General features: G+C 44.7%; 5 protein-coding genes across 6 annotated transcripts in view; 4 read left to right on the top strand and 1 right to left on the bottom strand.

Annotated features, from left to right (window-relative positions):
• Positions 1-72: 72 nt before the first annotated feature.
• LOC307230113 (WD repeat-containing protein 82-like) lies at positions 73-5,902 on the top strand. The gene is made up of 9 exons (XM_080000325.1): positions 73-397; positions 1,982-2,082; positions 2,190-2,256; positions 2,712-2,811; positions 4,702-4,818; positions 4,913-5,068; positions 5,170-5,239; positions 5,358-5,500; positions 5,627-5,902. Exons 1-9 carry the CDS (start codon positions 237-239, stop codon positions 5,657-5,659), a joined length of 948 nt encoding a protein of 315 aa, XP_079856451.1. The 5' UTR covers positions 73-236; the 3' UTR covers positions 5,660-5,902.
• Positions 5,903-7,754: 1,852 nt separating this feature from the next.
• On the top strand, positions 7,755-10,918 carry twf2b (twinfilin actin-binding protein 2b; the record flags this gene model as incomplete). Its single annotated transcript, XM_080001397.1, has 11 exons — positions 7,755-7,779; positions 8,546-8,623; positions 8,722-8,900; positions 9,019-9,114; positions 9,189-9,293; positions 9,393-9,407; positions 9,520-9,561; positions 9,709-9,834; positions 10,057-10,207; positions 10,366-10,487; positions 10,751-10,918. 11 exons carry the CDS (start codon positions 7,755-7,757, stop codon positions 10,916-10,918), a joined length of 1,107 nt encoding a protein of 368 aa, XP_079857523.1.
• Positions 10,919-13,415: 2,497 nt separating this feature from the next.
• Positions 13,416-14,841, top strand: cishb (cytokine inducible SH2-containing protein b; the record flags this gene model as incomplete). Its single annotated transcript, XM_080001184.1, has 2 exons — positions 13,416-13,554; positions 14,321-14,841. The coding sequence occupies 2 exons, from the start codon at positions 13,416-13,418 to the stop codon at positions 14,839-14,841; spliced, it is 660 nt and encodes a 219-aa protein (XP_079857310.1).
• A 1,846-nt stretch (positions 14,842-16,687) lies between these two features.
• LOC307229868 (transforming protein RhoA) lies at positions 16,688-19,871 on the top strand. The gene is made up of 5 exons (XM_079999976.1): positions 16,688-16,807; positions 18,202-18,359; positions 18,501-18,621; positions 18,737-18,867; positions 19,083-19,871. The coding sequence occupies exons 2-5, from the start codon at positions 18,204-18,206 to the stop codon at positions 19,254-19,256; spliced, it is 582 nt and encodes a 193-aa protein (XP_079856102.1). The 5' UTR covers positions 16,688-16,807; positions 18,202-18,203; the 3' UTR covers positions 19,257-19,871.
• A 129-nt stretch (positions 19,872-20,000) lies between these two features.
• Positions 20,001-24,145, bottom strand: part of tmem43 (transmembrane protein 43) — a 5,146-nt gene continuing 1,001 nt past the window's right edge. Inside the window, exons 2-12 of one of the 2 annotated variants that reach the window (XM_080000061.1) lie at positions 22,970-23,116; positions 22,755-22,889; positions 22,484-22,578; positions 22,277-22,326; positions 22,079-22,148; positions 21,892-21,962; positions 21,645-21,772; positions 21,363-21,437; positions 20,879-20,980; positions 20,614-20,731; positions 20,001-20,527 (exon numbers count right to left, since the gene is read on the bottom strand). In XM_080000061.1, coding sequence (XP_079856187.1) covers positions 20,325-20,527; positions 20,614-20,731; positions 20,879-20,980; positions 21,363-21,437; positions 21,645-21,772; positions 21,892-21,962; positions 22,079-22,148; positions 22,277-22,326; positions 22,484-22,578; positions 22,755-22,889; positions 22,970-23,116 — 1,194 coding nt within the window. In that variant the 3' untranslated portion in view covers positions 20,001-20,324. Of the gene's footprint in view, positions 20,528-20,613; positions 20,732-20,878; positions 20,981-21,362; positions 21,438-21,644; positions 21,773-21,891; positions 21,963-22,078; positions 22,149-22,276; positions 22,327-22,483; positions 22,579-22,754; positions 22,890-22,969 lie in introns of both variants that reach the window. The other variant, XM_080000060.1, reaches the window with a different exon arrangement.

Here is a 24,145-nt window from a genome sequence, read left to right as displayed (position 1 = left end):
GCCACCTTTACTTTGAAGGCGGGCCGTCTCTGTACTTTCCTGGTGCCGCTGTAGCAGTTGGACCAGGGAACAAGATGGCGCCGTGAGCCGTGGGAACAGCCCGCAAACTGTGCGCAACGCGAACAGGTGTCAATGAGCTCTCCTCCTCCTCCTCCTCCTCCTCCTCCACGCACACACAACCGAGCCCCCCGCCCCTAGTCTGAGACGCCTTCGTGTCCGCCGGTTCCCGGGCAGCCATGAAAATCACGGACAGCGTGCTGCGGAGCTTCAGGGTGGCGAGGACCTACCGGGAAAACTCCCAGAAAGTCAACTGCGTGGATTACAGCCCCAACGGCGACGGCGCCATTTCCAGCAGCGACGACGACTCCATCGTGTTGTACGACATCAGCGAGGGAAAGTAAGAGCGGAGAGACCGAAGCACCACGCCCCTCCATGTGGAGATTATTGTTATTATCATCGTTATTGTTATTATTGTTATCATGTCAGATTCTGTTAGATGATTACTATGTTCTGTTAGATTATTAATATGCTGTGTTGGATTCTCTTAGATTATTACTATGTGATGTTAGAGCTTCTTCTTTGCTGCTCTCGTTAGGGGTGGCCACAGCGGATCATCCGCGACCAGCACCTCCTGTTCTGTGCATCTTCCTCCCTGACACCACCCGCCTGCATGGCCTCCCTCAGCACCTCCATCAAGCTTCTCCTTGGCTTCCTCTTTTCCTCTTGCCTGGCAGCTCCACCCTCAGCCTCCTCCTCCCAATGTAACTCTCATCTCTCCTCCATACGTGTCCAAACCATCTCAATCTGGCCTCTCTCGCTTTTCCACCGAACTGTCCGACCTGAGCTGTCCCTCTAACGTCCTCATTCTTAATCCTGTCCATCCTTGTCCCTCCCAATGAAAACCTCCACATCCTCAACTCTGCCACCTCCACTTCATCCACCTGCCTTTTAGTCGGTGCCACCGCCTCTAAACTGTACAACATGGCTGCTCTCACTACCGTCCTGTACACCTTCCCCTTCACTCTGGCTGGAACCCTTCTGTCACAGATCACTCCGGACACTCTTCTCCACCCACTCCACCCTGCCTGTACTCTCTTCTCCACCCACTCCACCCTGCCTGTAGTCTCTCTCCACCCACTCCACCCTGCCTGTACTCTCTTCTTCACCTCTCTCCTGCACTCTCCGCTGCTTTGGATGGTCGACCCCAAGTACTTGAACTCATCCACCTTCTCCACCTCCACTCCTTGCATTCTCAGCTTTTCGTTGCCCTCCCTCCCATTCAGGCACATGTATTGTGTCTTACTCCTGCTGACTTTCATTCCTCTTCTCTAAGTCTCTCTGTAATGTTAGATACTGTTACATTATTATTATGTTATGTTAGATACTGTTAGATTTTGGTTATGTTAGATACTGTTCGATTATTATGTTATGTTAGATACTGTTAGATTATTATGTTAGATACTGTTCGATTATTATGTTATGTTAGATACTGTTAGATTATTATGTTAGATACTGTTCGATTTTGGTTATGTTAGATACTGTTCGATTATGTTATGTTAGATACTGTTCGATTATCAATATGTTATTTTAGATCAGTAAATCAGTAAAATACAATGTCATAATAAAGTTAAAAAAAGAGTACATTTAAGAGAGGGATTGGAAAGAGGTGGAGAAATATAGAGATGGAAAAGAGAGAGCGAGATGGGAAATAGAGATGGGGAATACAGAGATGGGAAAGGGAGAGATGGGTAAGGGAAAGATAAACATGAGAGAGAGAGAGCTAGAGATGGGAAAGAGAAATGGAGACAGGAAAGAGAAATAGACATGGGAAAGAGAGAGATGGGAGGGAGAAAGATGAAGATGGGAAAGAGAGCTGCATATAGGAAAGAGATGGGGAAGAGATAGACATGTGGAAAAAGAGAGAGGCTGAGTAATTGATGGGAAAGAGAGAGAGTCAAATGGTGTGTTTCTCTTCTCTCAGACCAGCTCGGACCCTCTACAGTAAAAAGTACGGAGTGGACCTGATCCGTTACACGCATGGAGATTCCAGCACCGTGGTCTACAGTTCCAATAAACTGGATGGTAATGTCTCAGTTTTAAGATTATCGAACAAAGTCGTCCGCTCAAGCAAAGGCAGTACTAAAGAATGCAGTCATGTGTCAAGTTTTGTTGATATCTTTGTTTTACAGACACTATTCGGTACCTGTCTCTGACTGACAACAAGTACATACGCTATTTCCCTGGACACACTGCAAGGTGAGCAGATGTTATCCAAATGATGCATATAATATGACCTAACATCAAAATGTATTAATCAAAAAGTATTTTCTCCTGAAGGGAATGAATCTTGCTGAATATAATTCAGTACTATTAAGAGGAGGCCTATTTTTCAGAATTTCCTTAGTCTATTATATCCCAACTAATTGCTTCAGGAAGGAATTCGTCCAAAGGTTGGCTTTCACCTTACAAGAAGTCAATGGAAAGGATCTTATTAATATAATTAATCATATCAGTCATGTGTAATTTATGACAATGTAATGTAAGCATTAAGAACTTTTAAATGACTTTGGACTGTTCCAATATTTTATAGGAACATTTTCTAGGTAAAGATGCAGCTTGTGTATAATTTTTTAAGTACTTAGGGTTGATATTTTATCAGAAGATTATTTAGATACTTAGGGTGATTTTGGGCTGTATTGACATATTTTCAGGGTAGTTGCTCTTTCCATGTCACCAGTGGACGATACTTTCATCTCGGGTTCTATGGATAAGACCATCAGGATCTGGGATTTGCGCTCTCCAAATTGTCATGTGAGTAGTTGAGGAATTTACAATTTTACTGTGCTCTCTACCCAGACTAAGTGGGGACATAGTTCTGGATCAATGATGTGCTGTATTAAGGCCCCCAAAATGAACATACATGAAGACATATTGCCCTCGCCCTCGAGACTCACAGAGCTTGAAATTAACTTTTTGACTAGGTAGCACTGGTGCTCCCTCAAAAAGTAAGGCGCACCAGCATAAATTTAGGAGCTCTCACCAAAATGTAAGGAGCACCAACAATATATGTTGATTTTTATTATTTATATATATATATATATATATATATATATATATATATATATATATATATATATATATATATGAAGATTTTTTAATAAAAATAATATACGCAATATATATAATTTACGCTTTATGCAATATCCTGGGGCCATGATTTAAAACTTGGTCTCCTGGCTCTCTGTCCCTCTTCCATCAATCTCTTCACTGAGACAAGGCATTGAACGTCTCCAGAGGAGAACCCTCCACACTGATTCAAATCAGATCTTCAATGGTGTTGGGGTTTAATGCAGATCTGATGGCCGACTTGATGCACTTTTGTGTGGAGAACCCCCGCCCACACTGCGCCGAGGACACAGGAAGGACCAACATGATCCTGACCAGATGAAGGATGTTCTGAAGCCAAAATAATTTAAATATCATCAGGGTAGAAGTTTTCAGTGGCAGCATAACAGAAAACAATAATTGTCTAAAAAAAAAAAAGTCTAAAATACATTGATCATCAAACTAAGCCTACTCAGTATGTTAAGATCAAGATGCTTAACATAATATTACCTTTTGATAACCTGCACCGGAAGAACATTGGTTATCATTACAAAAGTACAGGCCGTTTTCTCAACTCACTCAGCTAAGTTTGCAGCTAGACCCTCGCCTTACGGACTTCGGAATTCAGAGGTCTGAAAGGGAAAAAAACAGTTAGCGATCCTGTTTGTGACGCCAAAACTTTTGTGGAACTGTTCTTATTCCGCCCGCAATAAAACAGATGTGTTGTATAAGTAAAAAGTTTGCAAACAGCAGAGACGATCTGACTTTGCACACAACTCAGTAGAACCGCTTACCAACAGACTGTCAAAGGGAGCTTTTTATGGAGCATGCCTAACGTTGCTTTGTGACACAAGTTTGACATTAAACAAACTAGGATGTTGTGGGATCATTATGTTCAGGAAATTTCGAGGAACGCCATACGCATCCACACGTAAGCCCAAGAATATCCTTTTTGTGTTGTCACACAATCTGGCACCGGCTATGGGACTTAATACATTTAAACTATGATCTGTTTTTATATCAAGCATATAATTATTACGTTTCCTATCACAAGTATCAATTATTGTGTTTTCTATCAGCAGTAGCTTTCCATGTTGTGTTATGTTATACAAGAACACACACAGGGTAGGAGGCAAATTTGCTATTACATTGTACTTTTACAGTGTACATTTTTTACAGTTCCTAAGAAATTCCGTAATCATTCGCTTAATCTTTTTAGCGTTCGATAAAGCCAGCTAATAAATTGATCATAAACTTTTATCTTCAGGTATCATTAGTTAAGCTCTCTGTGTTACGTAATTGAAGGCTTATATTAATTAATCTAAAACCAGCATTAAAGGTAAGGACGTCAAGCTCACATTTGATAGGTTAGAATGGTCTCTTGGCAGCTCACAAGGCACATAATGAGTGTACTAACTAGCGAATGTACAGAAAAAGGGACATTTGACTGGATGACATTTGACTGGATTGAATCTTTTGGACTTGAGGTCCAAAAGATTCAATTTCGGTAGCATATGCAGCCAAGCGCTCGCAATTTTGAGCCCTCGCGTACTACTTGAGCTGTACTTTTAAAATGATCATGTGTGTGTTTTTCAGGGTTTGACTAATCCACTTGGGAAGCCTGTGTGTTCTTTTGATAATGACGGGATGATATTTGCTGCCGGGGTCGACTCACAAACAATTAAATTATACGACCTCCGAGCTTTTGACAAGGTATTTATCATATTGATTTTGAAATGTTTTTTTAGTATAAGCTCAGTCTTGTAAACTTGAATTCTAATCTACTTTTCCTTTTATTGTAAAAAAGGGACCTTTTGCATCCTTTGAGACAAGGTTTAGTCGTGTATGTGAGTGGACGGGACTGAAATTCAGTAAAGATGGAAAGCAAATTCTCATCTCCACCAATGGAGGTGCGATCCGGATCCTTAATTCTTTCAATGGATCAGTGCTGCACACCTTCTCAGTAAGAAACCTAGAGACCTATATCGTATCAGTAATACCTACAGTAAATGCAGTTCCATGATATTATAATGTAAATAATGAACATGTCTTTGCTTATTTAAGGGTTATAACAATAGCAAAGGCATTCCTCTGGAGGCTTGCTTCACTCCAGACTCTCAGTTTGTCATGATCGGTAAGTAGTTCAGCTTCCAAGTCAATATGGGTTTTCTCTTAAATAAAGACGATTTATAGCAAAGTCACAAAATTGGTTGAAATATCTTAACACCGCAGTCCTTCTTAATGATGTGTAGGCTCTGAGGATGGGAGAATCCATTTCTGGAGCACTGAGAATGGAATGAAGGTGGCCGTGCTGGATGGGAAACACACAGGACCGATCAACACGCTGCAGTTTAACCCAAGATACCTGACATTTGCCAGTGCCTGTTCCAACATGGTAAGATCCACTACCACACCTGTACAACTTATTTTTCTAATGTCGACTATAGAGTGACTGTAATACGATAACTTACTTGAATGACATATGAGCTAATAAAAAATATTTTTTTCTCCTTTTTAACAGACATTCTGGCTGCCATGTGTTGATGACTTATAAATCACTGTCGCAATGATGACTGATAATACAGCCACAGTGCTGTGGAACTTTCATACCAAGTGTGTTTTAAAAGAGCGTAGTCAGTTGTTTGCCTGCGCCTTTATCACTGTTTTTATATATATATATAAACCAAAAATGGTTTATATCCCGGTAATCTTTCTGTACATTTATTTTTTATACTATTTATACTACTTGCAACTTGTGCTTGTAAAAGTATATGCAGGTATTAAATTGTGTCATATATTAAAGAAAAAGTTGTGTTTTTTTCTTTCCTATTGCACAAGGTTTATTATTTAAAAAGAGGGATATACTTTACATTGTATAAATGTGCGTTTTTGTTTGTTTTTGATCCATTTACATGGTCGGGTAAAATTAAAATACCATATATGATATATGTTTGGCTGGCGCTTTTTAAGAAACAGCCATTCAATGTATTTACATTATGTATTTCCTCCTCATATGGCTTTGTTTTTGGTGGCAGAGTCCGCCTTTCCTGACACAAATGCAACTATTTGGGCAGACTTAAGAAATGAAAGGCAGCCAAGGTGAATTTGATGAACCAGCATAGCTGGTTGTGGTCAATTCACAAAAAAGAAACACAAATATCCACACCACCTCAAGTAACCAAAATAAAATGAATCTGATCAGAAGAAGGAAAACTTACAAGAAAATAATTTGACTGTCTTAGAAGGAAGAGGAGTATAAACCAGGATGTTGTGGGCAAAAGAAAGTTGCCTTTTGCTGCGTAATCCACTCAACATGGGTTTCCACTTCAAGAAAATAATCTATCTTACCAAGCCTTGGGAGCTTGTTCCTTTTATATAATAACGGAATGAAGGAATGGTCGCTCTTCCAGTCCTACCCCTAGACAGGTTGTCTTATGCCAAACGAGGTTCAATCATCAGTAAATTCCTTCATGAGCGGAAGAGAGAGACAGAGATTATAACGGAATGGTGAATTGTTTTTTTGTTTTTGTTGCGCCACATTAAAGTTGTCTTGTAGTAGAGGAGGCATCTAGTGAATAATGTATAACTGCTTGGGTTGTGTACTCACCGCCAAATAAATAATGGATGATCCCATCACCGGTAACCTCACAGGTAACACACTTATCTTTCTCTCACCATGTGTGTGAGACTGTGTCTGTGTGCGTTAGTGATGGAGAAATTGTGTGTGTGTGGGGCGGGGGGGTAAGTTCTTGAAATAGCCTGTACATATGTTGCGCCTGTTACTGTTCTAATGCCCTTTTCCTACTTTTGCTATCTTGTTGTAAACCTTCTGTATACCTACCGTAAGGGCATGTTGAGAAAGCACCACCTGTATTACTTTGCTTTGTTAGTAGTCAACAGCAATTTAATCTTTATTGATCATGAATCCCAATTTTATTTTTTCCCTATAGAACAAAGGGCGATCTGTAGATTCCAACAGTAACTTTGCTGGAGCACATGTTATTTGCACTTTGGCATAAAATTAATATTAGACATTGGTTGGACACTTTAAACTGTTTCAGACTACACCCAGGCATTCCTAGAGTGTCTGTCTGTTATAATAATAACAGTGTATTGCAATTAGTTTACATCATTGTATAAAATCAAATGAATTGCTTCTTCATCTAATGTGGAAATGAAGCAGGTATCGGTATCACATTTCTGTGACCAAGTGGCCAAGTGTGAGTTGATAGTGCGCACTATACAAATTAATGTAATATATTTGGTGGCACGGTAAACCCCTGAGCACATTTCCCGAAGCAGTGATGTCACCAGGTTTGTCCCTCCAGCTTCTGTGAACTCGAATGCACCTTTTGGAGAGACTCCCTTCAAGTTTGTGGTCATTGATACGCAAAGAAATTTAGATCAGTAGTCACGGTGGCATATCCACTGACAGGCAGGTTATTACTCATCAGCCACAGTTCCGTAGATCACATTTCAAGTGTTAGTGATCTCCCAAGTCACCCTTCAGGCATTTATGTGGCTCTGGCGTGTGGGTCCATCTGCCTGCTGTCAGTGGGGAGGCTGCCTGCTGAGCCACAAGAGAGAGGACGGAGCAGGGTCTGTGTCGCACCGGAGCATCGTCAAGCGGTGAAACTGACGGCCAAAAGATGTCTCACCAGACTGGAATCCATGGTAATTAAAGAACTACAGTTTGTTTTTGTTTTTAATTCTTTTTATTATTATTATTTTAACTTTTTTACAATGGCATTGTAGGACAGGTGTATTGGCGTCTTTTGTGTAGTTCTCTGTGTCGTTCTCTTTTTCCTCTTTTAGTCATGTCCCTCAAACTTCACCACAGTGTGACCTGACGTCCTCCCAATGTAATTGCTGATAATTTGTTTGACTTGTCTGACCTGACAACGCACCGCAGCATCCCGAGGGCAACATATTTACTGTAAATTGGGTAGAAATATTTGCAAAGGAGAATGTTGTAAAGGAAACACAAGAGTACTGACAGCGTTTAGCACATTCATAGATTGTTCAAGAGTAGCATTAATTTGTTGTGGCATTTTTGTAATTGGAGTAGTGAAGGGAGGGCTTGGGGAAGCACACCTCTCTCACCTTTGTCATCAGATCATACATCATTTATGAGACCACTGAGTTCGGTAACCATGGAGAGGGAGAGAGAGAGGAGGAGGATGGGTGCCTAGTTCTTTTTTGTTTGTTGTATCTTTAATTTTAATGCTACAATTGAGAAACTTTCAAACGGGAAGAAATGTCAACATTATGTCTGTAACTTGTGCTGCTTGTCAACTTCACTGAGGCGATACAGTGACTACCTGGCAGCAGATCAGGTTTTCTCCCCGGACTGATGTCTCAAGTTCTTCTTTAGCAACTGTGTCCTGTGCTATCACCGTCCTTCGTTTTGACTTGTCTGCCTTATATCTGGTTACCTTAGCAACATCTGAGCTGAAGGAGTTTCTGGCCCGGGCGAGGGGCGGTTCCATCAGAATAATGAAGATCATCATTAGAAATGGTAACCACTGTTCTCTTCTATAGCAGCTTATGTCATAACTAACTCTATGAGTCTTATACGGGAATGATTTGAGATGGAGGCATGCGTTTTGCCCGCAGAGGAGCTGGTGCTTGGTTCCTACAGAGAGCCGGCTCAGAGCTGGGACAAGGACTATGATCACTTCCTGCTCCCCTTGCTCGTTGCTCGGGAACCCTGCTACATCCTCTTCCGTCTCGACTCCCAGAACGCACATGGATACGAGTGGATCTTCATCGCCTGGTCACCTGACCAATCGCCAGTATGTGAAGTAGAACCATTGTTTATACGCCAACGCATCCCCCTGAGATGAGAAGTTATCAAACTGAGCAGTCCCAGTCCCCCCCAGACCCCCCTCATGTCTGCTCTGCACCCTCCAGGTGAGGCAGAAGATGGTGTACGCCGCCACCCGGGCCACGCTGAAGAAAGAGTTTTGGGGAGGTCACATCAAAGATGAAATGTTCGGGACAGCAGAGGTGTGTGACCTTCTCTCACCAAAGAACCCAAAGTCCCAACTTGTTTCACGACTTTCTGCTTTTTTCTTTTGCAGGATGACCTGTGCTTCCAGGGCTACCTGCGCCACATGTCTTCCTGCTCCTGCCCCGCTCCTCTCACAGCCGCAGAGCAGGAGCTACAAAGACTCAAAGCCACGGAGGTAAACCCTTCAGGGCAGCCGCGACGCGGAGATCGTTTTAAAGGGTCTTTTATTGAAATGATTTACCTCATGTGGTTCTCTGGTTCATTTCTCACTCAGGATAAAGTTGTATGGGTATGTCGACATCCTTCCTATCAGCCATTTTGTGATACTAAAAAAAAAAAATATTAGAAAGAACCAGGTTGATCAAGAGGGATGAAAGTATCTTTGTTAAATGTATTCACAGGATGAACGCAGGAGAATTGGTACTCCCACAGGACGAGCTAAGGTTGGCCAAGTCGTATGTCCAGTTGTTTATTGGATTCAAAGAAATGGAATTTCACTTTTTTATTATTATGAGCTTTATTGTGTCTTAGTTCAACAGTATGTCATAAGAAGTGTACAATTTTATACCACCCCCCCCCCCCCCCCACAGGTGACTATGGAGTTTGGCTTGGACAAAAGGGCACAGACTCTCCAGGGTCTAGCTTTCCCCCTGCGAGAAGAGGCCAAACAGGCTCTGAGATATCTCAAACAAAGACGTGTCAATTATATACAACTGGTGGGTCTTACGCTCTTTTTACATAGAATAAACAATATCAACTTCACAACATTAATGGACATTGTCTCGCCTCATGAGTAGCCTTACAGTATGGCTTTTGCGATGGATTCCACCAGAGGTGGAAATGGAATTTGATGGACAGATCCAGGATGATGATGATGATGATGTTCTTTATAGCTGTAGCACTTTTCAGGACACTTGTTTTGTTTGTATGTATTGTAGAGGTTAGATGTCGAGAAAGAGACGATTGAGCTGGTCAATACCAACCCCACAGAGACTCACGAGCTTCCCTTCAGGATTCCCACCGATTCACCCAGATACCACTTCTTCATCTTTAAACACTCTCACCAGGGACAGCGCCAGGAGGCATTGGGTTCGCACCAATCACTGTGTCTGTATTAGCGCTTAAGAACTCTTACCATAGGGTCTAAATGGTTAAGACGTGCGAGAGTGAAATTCTGCTGTGAATTGACATTCAATACAAATTAAAGTCATCCTCGGATATTGTACAATTCTTTCTTCTTCTCTCAGTCTTCATATATTCGATGCCTGGCTACAGCTGCAGTATCAAGGAGCGGATGCTGTATTCCAGCTGTAAGAACAGACTACTTGAGGAGGTGGAGAGAGACTACCAACTTGAAGTCACCAAAAAGGTGCAGAACACCATATAAATATTGGGGGCTAATGCATTAACGGAAATGTATTTGCAATAATGTGTATTTGGATATTATATTAGACACACATTTCATCTCCCGTTCCATCAGTGTATCAGGCAGTTTCAGTGGGACATCGTAATTCACTCTAGAACTACATGATGTCCAAGTTTGTTCATCACAGTTGATGGGTAATCATATTAAACTGTGTATTGAGTTATGTTTGTGAGGTTTTGGGTTTGGGTTTTTGTGCGTGTGTGTAGATGGAGATTGACAGTGGCGATGGCTTGACGGAGGACTTTCTATACGAGGAAGTCCATCCCATGGAGCACACTCTCAAGCAAGCGTTTGCCAAGCCCCGCGGGCCCGGAGGGAAGAGAGGCAACAAGCGGCTGATCAAGGGGGCAGGGGAGAACGGCGAAGAAAACTAGACATGAACAGACCAATAAATAGACAAGCACATATACAAAAGCCAGCTGACACAGTGTCTATCATTTATTTTTCAACCCCCCTTGTCGTAACTGTGTAGTAAATCTTCTCTTCAACCTTTATACCCGAGGGCATGGGAGAACAGATTTTCCATATTAACTCTTACTCTGAGGTTTTCTTAACCTGGACATTACGACCATTAAGGTGACACAACCAAAACTAAGTTAGGATTTTTATGACAGTGAATAAGAGATCTACATTGTATATGCTGTGGAACTAATCAGAATCGTTGGAATTTTCTGCATAATAGTTTTCTGCATAAAGTATTGATATGAAATTAAGCATGTGGGATGGATAACATCAATTACCAATTAGATGTAGCGCAAATGGACAAGTTTGCAGATGTTCAGAAAATAGTCAATCAATCTAGGCCTATATATTTTTAATCCCATAAGGTTTCTCATCTCCCAATCTTAGTTTAGTTTTTCCATTTCACAAATTGTTTTCAACATATACTGCCCAGCACCATTGTCCCTTCCTTTGAGCCTGAAATTTTATTTAACTATACGATATTTTAACTGAACTCAGATAAATGCCGGTTCATATTCTCTTATAGAGATGCTGGTTCCTATACTGCATCCTTACAAGCCAAACTAACAATGTTCTACTCTTTATCACATGGAAGTTCATTCTGAGCACTGACACCTGAAAGCACAGTGACGCAGACACCACTTGACCAAGCTCAGTTAACTGCTGCTGCTTTACATGATACCAGAAATATTTTTTTATTCTGGATTTCCTAACGCACTCTGTGGTTTATCTGCGTTGGTGGTATTGTCGTCCCAGTATTCTAGCCGCAAATTTTTAAGCGTAAGTGGCCCAAGCCCCCAGCAGATGAGACGGGTGAGCTCTAATAGTACTTTGCGTAAATGTTTATTTTAATGATGGGAGAGGTGTTTAGCCTATTTCCCCAAAAAGTGGTTAAACTGTGCGTGTGTGTGTGTGTGTGTGTGTGTGTGTGTGTGTGTGTGTGTGTGTGTGTGTGTGTGTGTGTGTGTGTGTGTGTGTGTGTCTCTTTCTCTCTCTCTGTTGGCTCTCAAATATTATTAATTGCAAGTAACAATCTATAATGGATGGATAGTCAATGGATAGTCACACAATGCCTGTAAACTACCAAGGTTTAATAATCTAAAATAAAGAGAACTGAAATATAGGCAACAGGCAAATTCACATAAGTTGCTATAACTGGTAAACCGTCATGGGCCGCAGACCAAATGGAAACACCGGACATTCTGCTCAACAAGTGTGACCAGGCGGCTCGTTTTGGGTCCCGTTTTTCCGTGAGACGCGCTACTCGGAGCCGCCGCCTCCGCCGCCTCCGCCGCCTCCGCCGCCTCCGCCGCCTCCGCCGCCTCCGCCGCCTCCGCCGCCTCCGCCGCCTCCGCCGCCTCCGCCGCCTCCGCCGCCTCCGCCGCCTCCGCCGCCTCCGCCGCCTCCGCCGCCTCCGCCGCCTCCGCCGCCTCCGCCGCCTCCGCCGCCTCCGCCGCCTCCGCCGCCTCCGCCGCCTCCGCCGCCTCCGCCGCCTCCGCCGCCTCCGCCGCCTCCGCCGCCTCCGCCGCGCGGTGGACGAGGGTCGCTGCTGTCGAGCGCAGCTCCGCGCTTCTCCCTGAACCCAAAACCCCGCAAAGCCCGTCAGTGCGCCGGGCGGAGGACCCCGGAGCGTCAGCGTAAAGGGACCCGTCTGCAACCTATATTCAGGAGCACATCAGGTCACTTTCTGGACGCTCAAGGTGATGTGTTTGGATTGTTTTGGGTTTTTTATTTCTGTGTTGTGAAATGTAAACGCGTGTTCCTGTCGCGTTGGGTGGAAACTCCTCCGACTCGTCGCCTTCTACATGTTCTATGTGTTCGAAGGTGAGATTGGGACAACACGGTCCAGATGAAAGGCTCCAGCTCCTCTGTCGTGTTGTTGTTGGATGAGGCTTTAATGCTGTAAAACTGCTGTCGTACAAATGACTTAATTGAGGAACTCCAGTCATAGCAGATATGTATGGACCTACACTAGTAGTAGTACAGATGATTGATAGTACTGTATAAATGAATGACTATGTTGCTGCTGACCTTTCAGTGGTTGCATAATGCTCCACACCTCACCGCTCCTATAACAGGCCGTTTGAAGTCACTGGATTACTTACTTATTTAATTACTCATTGTATTAAGTGTTTTTTAAGCAGTGGACTTGTAGGCCCTAAACCAAATAAAGAATGACCCAAACTTCATGAATATGTCACTGTTTCAGCTGTTTGAACTACTTTAAGTTTTAAATATTCATCAGAAAGGAGTGTTTTATTCAAAACCAGCAATAACCTCAAAGTAATAATCTAAGGGACGGTGACTTTTTTGGGGGGGAGTTGTTTTTTTTTTCCTGTTCCTTTCAGCCATTTGAGAATGTATTCTCTGATCCAATGTCGTCTTCTCTTGCCAGGGCTGTCATGAAACATGGTTGCTAAGGCAACGAGCACATCTTATCATGAGGAGAGCAGGGTTCCATGCTGCCCACACCTCCCCTCTCTGACCTGGCAACCAACACCAGAGCCCTGCTGTGTCACCACCACCTTCCAGTACCTCCATACGTCAGGTAACGGGAATAACTTCGGATGTGGATTCAGTCTTGCTTTGCAACTTTGATTTACTGCAGAGAAAAATACAAATAAACAGTGTTACACGGGGAAGTGTAGAAAGTTGTGTGTTGAAGGAGTACATGCAAAAAAAAATGTTTCGACTCTGAATGGTTTTGTCCCATTTCTGAAGTTTCAGGTAACATTCTCCAGCCGTTTTTATACTGTGCAGGCAGTGCATGTTGATCAAACTTAACTTCAGGCCCCGTGCTGTTTGGGATGTTTTGAGGTGATTCTGTTTTGATATTGTTGAGCTGTAGGTGACATTAAAGCAGCTGTGCCTATTTTCACCTTCATCAAGTTGCATTCACAATGACCAATGTAGGTAAGCAATGCAGAGTGAATCGGTGCTTTGCCTTGCCCCTGCTGGCAAATTCAGACAACTTGGAAACGGAGGAAGAGCAATGTGCGGTTGCCATGTTTTTATTGTTTTGTTTTGGGGTTTTTTTTGGGGGGGGGGCGGAGGGGGGGTTGGGTAAGTAAGTAAATGCCACCCAAAACACCTGCTATCAAGAAGTAGATCAATGGATAGTATTCTGCTTGGTTATTCTATTCCAAACAGTACGGTTCCCTGATGTTTCATTTTAGCCTTGAGGGCATTGATGCCATAGTTCAAGGGACGGGAGGCGTCCTCTTGGCACATCATCTAATGGACATATAATAAGAAAACACAATATTTTCATCATAACTGCATTGATATACAGAACGGTCTCATCCCAACTGCAGGTTGGTACTGGGGCTCCATTTCAGCGAGTGAAGCCTGTGACGCCCTCCTGAGTCGATCGGAAGGGACGTTCCTGGTGCGGGACAGCAGCCACCCCGACTACATGCTGACCCTGTCGGTGAAGACGCGCTGCGGTCCCACCAACGTGCGCATCAAGCACGACGCCTCCGGAGGCTGCTTCTGGCTGGACTGTGGCTCCCCGCCACCGCCTCATCCGCGGACCTTCCCCGACGTCCTCAGCCTTATCCAGCACTACGTCAGTTTCGGACAGAGCCCACGGGGGCGGGGAGGCGATGAGGGGGGCGACTTGAAAGCCGGGCCGGAAGGCTACCCCGTCCAGCAGGTGGCGAAGGCGTGCGGGGTCCGTCTGAGGCTGGTGCGTCCCCTGCACAGGCCGCACGCCTTCCCTTCCCTGCAGCACATGGCTCGGCTCGCCATCCACCGAAGCACTGACTCCTCTAAGCAACTGCCGCTGCCAAAGCTCCTGCTGGGATACCTCAAGGACTACCCCTTCCATGTATGAGGCTCCGAAAACACATCGCCCCCCCCCCGAGACGGGATAAAGAGACACAAAAAAATGCCTGGGATTCAGAAATTCGGAAAATGTCACACTGCTTGTAGCCGACTATGTAGAGCAGGGAACAAAATGAAAAAATATGTTGTTATCTGTATTATCCAGCCGTCCAAACCTTCTGCTGGAACCTCTTTTTAAATCTTACCGTAGTCTCACTTTCACTTTGGGGTCCCTATTGCTGAGATGTCAGGTTTTATAAATGAAATGTATATCTGTGCCATTAAAATGCTCAATGTGTGGAGGAATATGACATCATTAATTTATCACAGTACAAAAAGGGTTGAAATGTATTGATTTAATTCAGATGAGATGAAAGGGGATCAGGGGATCATTTTGTGAGCTCTGTGTATTTTGCTTGTACATTTAATTTGACAATTATTATCTGAGTTCCACAATGTGTAGGACAAATAATATTTATTCAGGAGATATTTATGGAACAATATTTTTGTGACAAAAGCAAAACTCTGCAATTAAAAAATGTACAAATTGGAAGTGCTTTTCATTATGGGTATATACAGCTTTTGCAATTAACATGAGTGTATTTCCATAGAAACATGTCTGAGTTTGTTTCCATTAAGTGGATTTTAGCGGAGCTGAGAAAGCCTCTTATCAGGATTAGAGTAAGAGGCTTGTTATTAATACACCACCTAACCCAGGACGGTGCCACTTCTATCTTTACTTCTCTCTGTCTCTGTATTCATCAATCAATCAATTCAATTTCTCCGTTCCATTATATACATGATTCATTTCCAGGAAGAAGGGAATGCAATAGCAGGAGTGGAAAAATCAGCAATCACAAATGCCGGAAAGAAGAAACTACAAACTGAAACAATCATATAACAAACATTTGAACTCATTTTGCACCGCCCTGATAAAATCAAATAGTAAACAATGGTAAAATTGAAAGAGAAGGGAAATCCAAACAACATCCACATTTGCTCCTTTAATGTCCTGAAAAGTGTGGAACTGCTTCAGCATCAACATACACTTCATCACTGCACTGCTCAATGTCCTTTTTAAATGGAATACACAACAGATACTCAGCAAATGGGGGAAAGATAGATAGACAGACAGATGGATGGACAGACAGACAGACAGATGGATGGACAGACAGACAGATGGATGATTGGATAGATGATTGATGGATGGATGGATGATAGAGAGATGGTTGTATGGATGGATGATGGACGGGTGATAGAGAGATGGATGGACTATTATATTATTATCACTATTATGATAATCATTATTATTATTGCTATAATAATAAGAATTATTATTATTATTATAACTATTATTATTATTATTATTATTATTATTATTATTATTATAACTATTATTATTATTATTATTATTATTATAACTATTATTATTATTAGTAGTAGTATCATCATCGTCATTATTATTTCTATTGTTACTATTATACCTTTTATTATTATTCATATTCATATTCGTATTTGTATTATTATTATTATTCTTATTACTACTATTATAACTATTATTATCATTATATCTATTATTATTATTATTGTTTTATTACTATAATAATAATAATAATAATAATAATAATAGTAATAATAATAATAGTAATAATAACAATTATTGGTATTATTATTATTTTATTATAGCTATTATAACTTTTATTACTATGACTATTATTATTATAAATATATTATTATTATTATTGTTATATTATTACTATAATTATTATTATTACTATTTTTTTTAAATAAGCTCCGTTTAGCTCAGTCACCGATGGGAGCCTCCACGTCCACCCCACCCCGGACTCCCTCCCTCCCTCCCTCCCTCCCCGCCTGTAACCCAGCAGCAGTCCGTCACTACCGCAGTGATCCAGCGCCGTAGACGGTCAGCCGAGCAGCAGCAGAACCCCTCGGGCCGCGTGTAACCCAGCGAGCAGGTAGGCACGCCGCTCTTGTCGACGCGGGGCACCGCAGCGCCACGTCGGGCATCGACCATCTCTGTTTTAGTCAACTGGTATTGTGTTGCTAGCTGGCTAGCTGCTAGCGGCCCATCACGGGCTCCTTCACTTCCGCCTTGCTAGCGAAACTAGCCGCGGCTAATAATGGGTGGTGGTGGTTTTTTTTCCCCTCCTGGAATAAACCGGGAACCGACTCGACAAATAAAAACCGGCGGTGTTCGAAAGAGAAGATTCGCGTCGACGTTTGGTCCGCACCGGCGCCGTGTAACACTGCGGCAGAGTTTAAGGGTAGAGGAGCTAGCCGGCTAACGTTAGCACAGTCTATTGTAAACACAGCGCCCTGCTCGGCTCGCGGGGGGTTGATACACGTCGCGTCCAGCGTTTCGCCGGTGATGTAGTCGTGCGCACATGTCGACCCATCGATGCGAACTCATAACACGTTCGATTAAATAATCAGGGGCCGTCGTAAATTCGGCCGCTGTGTTTGGTGAGAGAGACCTAACACAAGCCCGGTGGCTGACGGTGTGTGGAGCTGAAGGAAGCGGAGCTGGAGCTGCTTTCGGATCCTCTTTGCGGTGAAGAGTCGACGGCGCTAAGATCCGGATCCAAAAGTTACAACATCAACAAAAACCAAAGAAACAAAAATAAAAACCTGCTTCTCCATCAGCATCGAACCCCCGGCATCAGGCCCCCACCCCTGTCCCTTAAATAATAACATGACCTTTTAGGATTCACTGAAAGTGGCGTGTTTTCCCTGAATTATTTCAGATTCATTATTATTATTATTATTATTATTATTATTATTATTATTATTAATAATAATATTATTATTGTTATTATGATAAATCAGAATCTCCTGCAATTATTGTTGTTTTGGTTGCAGTCACATTGCAAACCACATTACCTAAGGTTCAAATTGAAACAGAAAATAGAAATCATGTGTTTATTATTTATATTTATTATTAAGATTATTAAGGACAGGTTGTTCTTTTTTTTTTAGTTGATTTGATATAAATAGTTAAGTCCTTTTAAAAAAAATGTTGGCCAGGTAAAACTTTGGTTCCTTGATGGTCAACAAAAAGAAACAAACAAAAAGGCCCACCTCCTGTCCCCTGACCTCCTGTCCCCTGACCTCCTGTCCCCTGACCTCCCGTCCGCGTTCCCACCCGACCTCATGTCCTTGTTCCCTCGGGTCCCCTGACCTCCCGTCCCTGTTCCTTCTTGAGTAAATTTGATAGAATTTGTTTAGTCCTTCCAAAAAAAATGGTGGCGGTGTAAAACCTTGCGCCGCTTGGTTCCTTGACGGTCAACAAAAAAAACCAAACAAAAGGCCCACCTCCTGACCTCCCGTCCCTGTTCCCTCTGGGCTGCAGTCATGGCAGCGATTCGGAAGAAGCTGGTGATCGTGGGAGACGGGGCGTGTGGGAAGACCTGCCTCCTCATTGTGTTCAGCAAGGACCAGTTCCCCGAGGTTTACGTCCCCACCGTGTTCGAGAACTACGTGGCCGACATTGAGGTGGACGGCAAGCAGGTACGCACCCTTTAAACACCTCCCGGGTGTTGGATTGTTTAACCGCCGATAGTGTTGTTTTTTTTGCCTTTTGTTGGATGAGCAGATGTCTTGGGGGCGTGTCGTCCTGTGAAACGCGTGATGAGTTATTTCTTTGGGCAGGTGGAGCTGGCGCTTTGGGACACAGCAGGACAGGAGGACTACGACAGGTTGCGCCCGCTTTCCTACCCCGACACCGACGTCATTCTCATGTGCTTCTCCATCGACAGCCCCGACAGTCTTGGTGAGCCAACACGGACGTTTCTGAATTCAAAAGTGTTGTTTGCGATGTAATCGCGGTCTTTGCCCCAAAGTACGAGCGGCTAGTCTCTGACGTCCGCCCCCTTTTTCCTCCGCAGAAAACATCCCGGAGAAGTGGACTCCCGAAGTCAAACATTTCTGCCCAAATGTTCCCATCATCCTCGTGGGAAACAAAAAGGACCTGCGCAACGACGAGCACACCCGCAGGGAGCTCGCCAAAATGAAGCAGGTAAAGTTGGTGAAACGCCGGCGAGCCATTCTTTTTCCACACAAAGGAGCCGGACGCTTTAAAATGCAAACAAAACGAAACGTGCATGTAAACACAGCGATTCTCCTATAACTTGGGAGCACGACCCCGAATGCGTACAGCCCCGCAAGGGGGGGGACGATGGTTCCTCGAAACCTTCCGTGTTTTAATTGTTTTTGTTTTTTCCTCCCCGGTAGGAACCTGTGAAACCGGAGGAGGGGCGCGACATGGCCAACAAGATCAGTGCCTTCGGATACATGGAGTGCTCCGCCAAAACGAAGGACGGCGTGAGGGAGGTGTTCGAGATGGCCACGAGGGCGGCGCTGCAGGCGCGGCGGGGGAAGAAGAGCAACAAGTGTCTCCTGCTGTAGAGGGAAGCTGGGGGGGCGCGCTTCCCGAAAATGGGGGAGGGGGAAGAGTCGTGAGGTCAAACCTCACCCCCCGCCCCCCCCCCTCCAAACACACCCGCTCAAAAGACTGCGCTCACCGGTTTTTACTAAAGGAGTCATTCTTTTACTCGTCTGTCTTAAGCAACCGTAGTCAGGTTTCGTCAGTATTCGATTTTGAGGTCATAAAATGTTTTGTTTTTTTTGTACTTTTAACATGAGTAAATTTGCCATATTGGAAAACAATCTCTTCTTAACTCGTACCATGCAATCCACGAGGTCAGCCAGGGGGACCTGCGGTGTCAACGCTGCCAACCACAGAAAGTGCTTAAGCCCCGCCCGCTGATCTGAGGAATGTTCCGCAGCCAATCGAGGCGAGGCACCTTTACACTGTGACCCATAGTCCTTTCATTATCCCAACAAACAGCTGTGCACACGAAATCACCGATGATTACTAATGTGCTTATTATAAAAAAAAAACGAACAAAAAATAACTGTGCTTTATGATCCCATGCACAATCTGAGAAGACTGGAAAACTCATTTTGGTAAAACACAAATGTAAACTTGGTGTTTTTGTGTAATAAATTACTTTGTAAGAATCTTGAGATAAGTTGTTACTCCATTCGTAAAGGATGAACGTGTGAGATTGGATCTGACGGACAACATCGTTAGCTTCCATAACGGGAAGGAAATCGCTGCAAAATATGGGTCATTTCTATCAGGCGAGCAAAGGGAAAAAATATTTAATATACACAAATTCATGCAGTTATAATGCAAAAATACACATTTCTTTCTTTTGGTGTTTACAAATATTTTGGCCTTATTGATAATGACACACTCCCCCCACACACACATCAAGAACAACATAACTAAGGTCAATTTTTTACAAAATTTGTAAAGGAAAAAAAAACAAAAAACCCTGTACCTTCAACACTTCTGTCACTATCTAAGCTTTTTCAAATTGAGCTTTACTCCAAGAGATTATATATATATATATAATTGCTTGAAGGCAGCAGGAGAAGGCATCAACACCACAAAGGGCCAGCGTGGCGTCACTGGTTCTTCTTGGCTGGAGCGCGAGAGCGAGCAATCAGCAGCGGGAGTAGAGCAGCTCCACCCAAAAGCGCTGCGACCAGGGGACGGTGAAATACCCACCCGACGGCGACGGTGAGAAGGGAGAGCGAGACGGAGACACAGAGCGCAAACAGTTTGAGCCCCATGGAGACGAGCTCCCTCAGCACCGGAACCCAGTCCACTGCGGGGAGGACGACACGCGGGTCAGCGACACAGTGGAAACGAGGCTGAACCAGGTTGGTGTTCTGCAAAACGAGCACCTCTCACCCAGCGTGTGGAAGATGCGAACGGTCAAACTAACGCCGAGGAACATCAGCGCCCACCCTGCAGCCCGGAGCCCCCACGTCACCATGTTGTTGTGCTGGTGCTCCTTTTCGAACATTTCCTACGGACCAAAACATAGCGTTAACCGGCCGTTTTAACACAATGAATACATATGAACATCACGAGTAACCAAACATTTCTAAATGATAAATAATGGACAACAATTAAATAAACTCCAACGTCTCGCAAAGAAAAGTTTCAGATCTACCTGTGCGGAGCGCTCCTCGAGGTGCAGGAACTCCAGCGTGTCTCCAGACTTGGTCTTAAAGGGCATGAGGTTGTCACCTCTTTGCATGGCCACCACACTGACCTGGGAGGGAGCGGCCGTGAAAGAAAAACTGGTATTTAACAAACATCTTATTGTAAAGCCATTATCTCAACGACGGGTAAATAACAAGAGATTGTGATCCCAACCAAGATTCAAGGTTCAAGAGATTCATTTGTCACATACACATACAGAGATATATGCAGTGAAATGTCAAATCACTTGGGGGGGTTAAGGTCAAATAATTATTAGAACATCCCTTTAATGATAAAACACCACATTTTCAGTAAGAAGAGACTAAAGTTAAGAGGCTACACTTTTTGTGTTCCTACTTCTCTGATAATACACTAAAGGCCTTTTAACTCCACAATCCACAGACAAGATCGACGGTCATGAGCAAGAGAAAAATCTGGAAGGCGGCGCTCACCGTTTGGGCGGGGCCCGGATGAAACCCCTCCCCGCTCAGTCCAGCGAAGGAGAAGCTCACACGCACATCGCCCACCTTGCAGACAATACGTCAGTTTAAGTTTTTACATTCTCAAGGCGCCCCCCCCCCCCCTCGGACTCACATTGTTTTTGACGTGATCCGTCAGACATGGGGGGCCGGGGGGAGGGGAGGGGAGGGCGACGGGTGTCACGGCAGACGGTCTCGTCATCGAGTCGTGTGAACGTCAACTGAAAATAAAAAGTCCTGCGGCTCGACTCTCACCTGAGGTCTGAGTGGGCTCGGGGTGTGATAAAAATACTCCCCATGGACGGTGAGGAAGGGGTCCAGCTCAGCAGGGGGGACGTATCTCGGGTTCAGCGTCTGAAAGTCATTTATCTGCTCCACGAGACCTGTTGTTGGTGGAGGGGGGGAGAGAAGAAGAAAAAAAAAAAGCGTAAATGGCGGCATCACATTGCAGGAAACACGGCCCCGACCAGTTCATCCGACGCGAAATGTCTGCGAAATGTACCTTTAGAGAGAACGAAGGGGCCAACTCTGACTTCAGGAGCCACGACCGTCACACTCTCCACCGCCATGGCACTGGGTGATGACGGAGGAAGGAGTCAAAGTTCATTCATCTGAAAGCGGGATCCAGACTTCCGAACGGGTGTGACGCCACCACCATCACAGGAATGAACAAACCCAGCGAGCATCACCTCGGGTTGATGTGGCCCATTTCCTTATCGAAATTCCGACTGTTGATCAACTCCGCCTTCCATTCCGTGTCTGGGGGGGGGAGAGTATTTCCTCACGTCAATAATGAAAACGTCGACGCCCACAAAGCGCTCGCGTTGTGCGGCGGGCGGGTCGCGGCGGAGGCAGAGTCCGTGCGGCGCGGCGAGGAAAGGACTCACTGTAGGTGTACGTCGTCTCCGTCTTGGTCTCGCCGTCTTCTTGGTAGTCCCTGAAACCAACCACACCTCAAGATCTTCACTCCGTCCTCACGCTTGGCGCAATTCTTTTTTTGTTTTTTTATTTTTTAATTATTTATTTTAAATTGTTTATTTGTTTTCTTTCAACTGGAGCTCGCCCCACCTCGGGGGGTGGGGGGCACGGCTTACCTGCTTTCCTGGTGCTCCACCCACTGATACATTTCCACCTGTCTCTTCAGCTTCACCGCCTGCACCACCACCTTGTAGTTCGGGTCATGGAGCGGCTGGATGAGCGAAAGGAAATCCAAAGTGATCAGGACACACACACACACACACACACACACACACACACACACACACACACACACACACACACACACACACACACACACACACACACACACACACACACACACACACACACACACACACACACACAGCGTGTTCAGAGAAGGCCGACCTGCGACGTGCGCAGCTTGGCAGACAGGTGAACTGGGCGGTGGTCATTCTGGCGGTCGACGCCGGCATACTGGTGGAGGGACACCACCCGAGAAAGGCCTTCGTCCAAGGAAGCCGCCGTTTGCAGCGCCCGTCCCTGAACCGGGGGGGGGGACGTCAGTTACGCGACACACCATTTGGAATTCATTTCACTCCGGCGTGGCCCGGGGAACCCACCTCGTTGGTGAACAGCACGTAGAAGGAGAGGAAAAAGAGGCCGACTCCCACCACCGTCCCCCCGGCGGTGTCGCTCAGACGCTCCAGGAATCCAGGGTTGGGGCGGCTCGACAGGCGCTTATGCTGGTTACTGTCCGTCTCTGAAAACTGAGGGAAAGGTGGGAGGGCGTGGCCGTGCGAGGGGACGCAGGGCTCGCGCAGCGCGGGTTTTAGATCAGACAGATCGACATGAACGCTCCAGTTCAACCATGACGACACACCGAATGATGACATTTAGGAATGAATCAACTATTTGAAATGACCACATTAGCCTGGATTATTTTGTGTGTTCTCAATGTCTTGCTACTGTAGATTTTAGTTTCCCTTGACCTTTCAAGATTTACTTCCAGACATATTTATATCTTTGAATTAGATGTGTCATTGTGATTACAATGCCACTGGACGGAAGAAGGTAGAATTTAGTAGTTCTGAAGATGGCCTCTCCAGCCTGCCTGAATGACTACCGTCGGGTGGCCTTCGCCTCGGTGGTCATGAAGTGTTTCGAGAGGCTCATTAAGGATTACATCTGTGCGTCGCTCCCCCGCACCCTGGACCCGCTGCAGTATGCATACCGGCCGAACACATCCACAGACGACGTGCTCTCCCAGGTACTGCACACCAAGCTCACGCACCTGGATGGCCCATGTGAAATTGCTGTTCATCGACTATAGTTAAGCTTTCAACGCCATAGTCCCCACCAGACTGGCTGTCAAGCTGCAGCTTCAAGTTCCTGGGAGTCCACATCACGGAGGACTTAACATGGGCTATTCATACAGATACTCTGGTGAGAAAGGCGAGGCAGCGTCTGCAGCTGAAGAAATGCCGGGTCTTGGTGAGGATCCTCAAGTCCTTCTACTCTGCAGCAGTGGAGAGCATCCTGACAGGCAACATCACTGCCTGGATTTAGAACTGTACTGCTCAGGACAGGCAGGCCCTGCAGAGGGTGATGCGTTCAGCCCAACGTACCACTGGAACTACCCTCCCCTCTGCAGGACTTATTCACCAGGAGGTGTAGTAGCAGAGCTGCAGCATCATGAACGATCCTCAACACCCCAACAACGGACTGTTCCAGCTGCTGCAATCAGGCAAGCGCCTCCGCAGTCACACACCAAGAACAGAGAGACTGAGACAGAGTTT

The sequence above is a fragment of the Zeus faber genome (assembly GCF_960531495.2).
Source record: "Zeus faber genome assembly, chromosome: 5".
Classification (NCBI taxonomy): domain Eukaryota; kingdom Metazoa; phylum Chordata; class Actinopteri; order Zeiformes; family Zeidae; genus Zeus; species Zeus faber.
The sequence above is the reverse complement of the archived record's forward strand: the minus strand, read 5'-3'. Positions and strand labels throughout refer to the sequence as shown.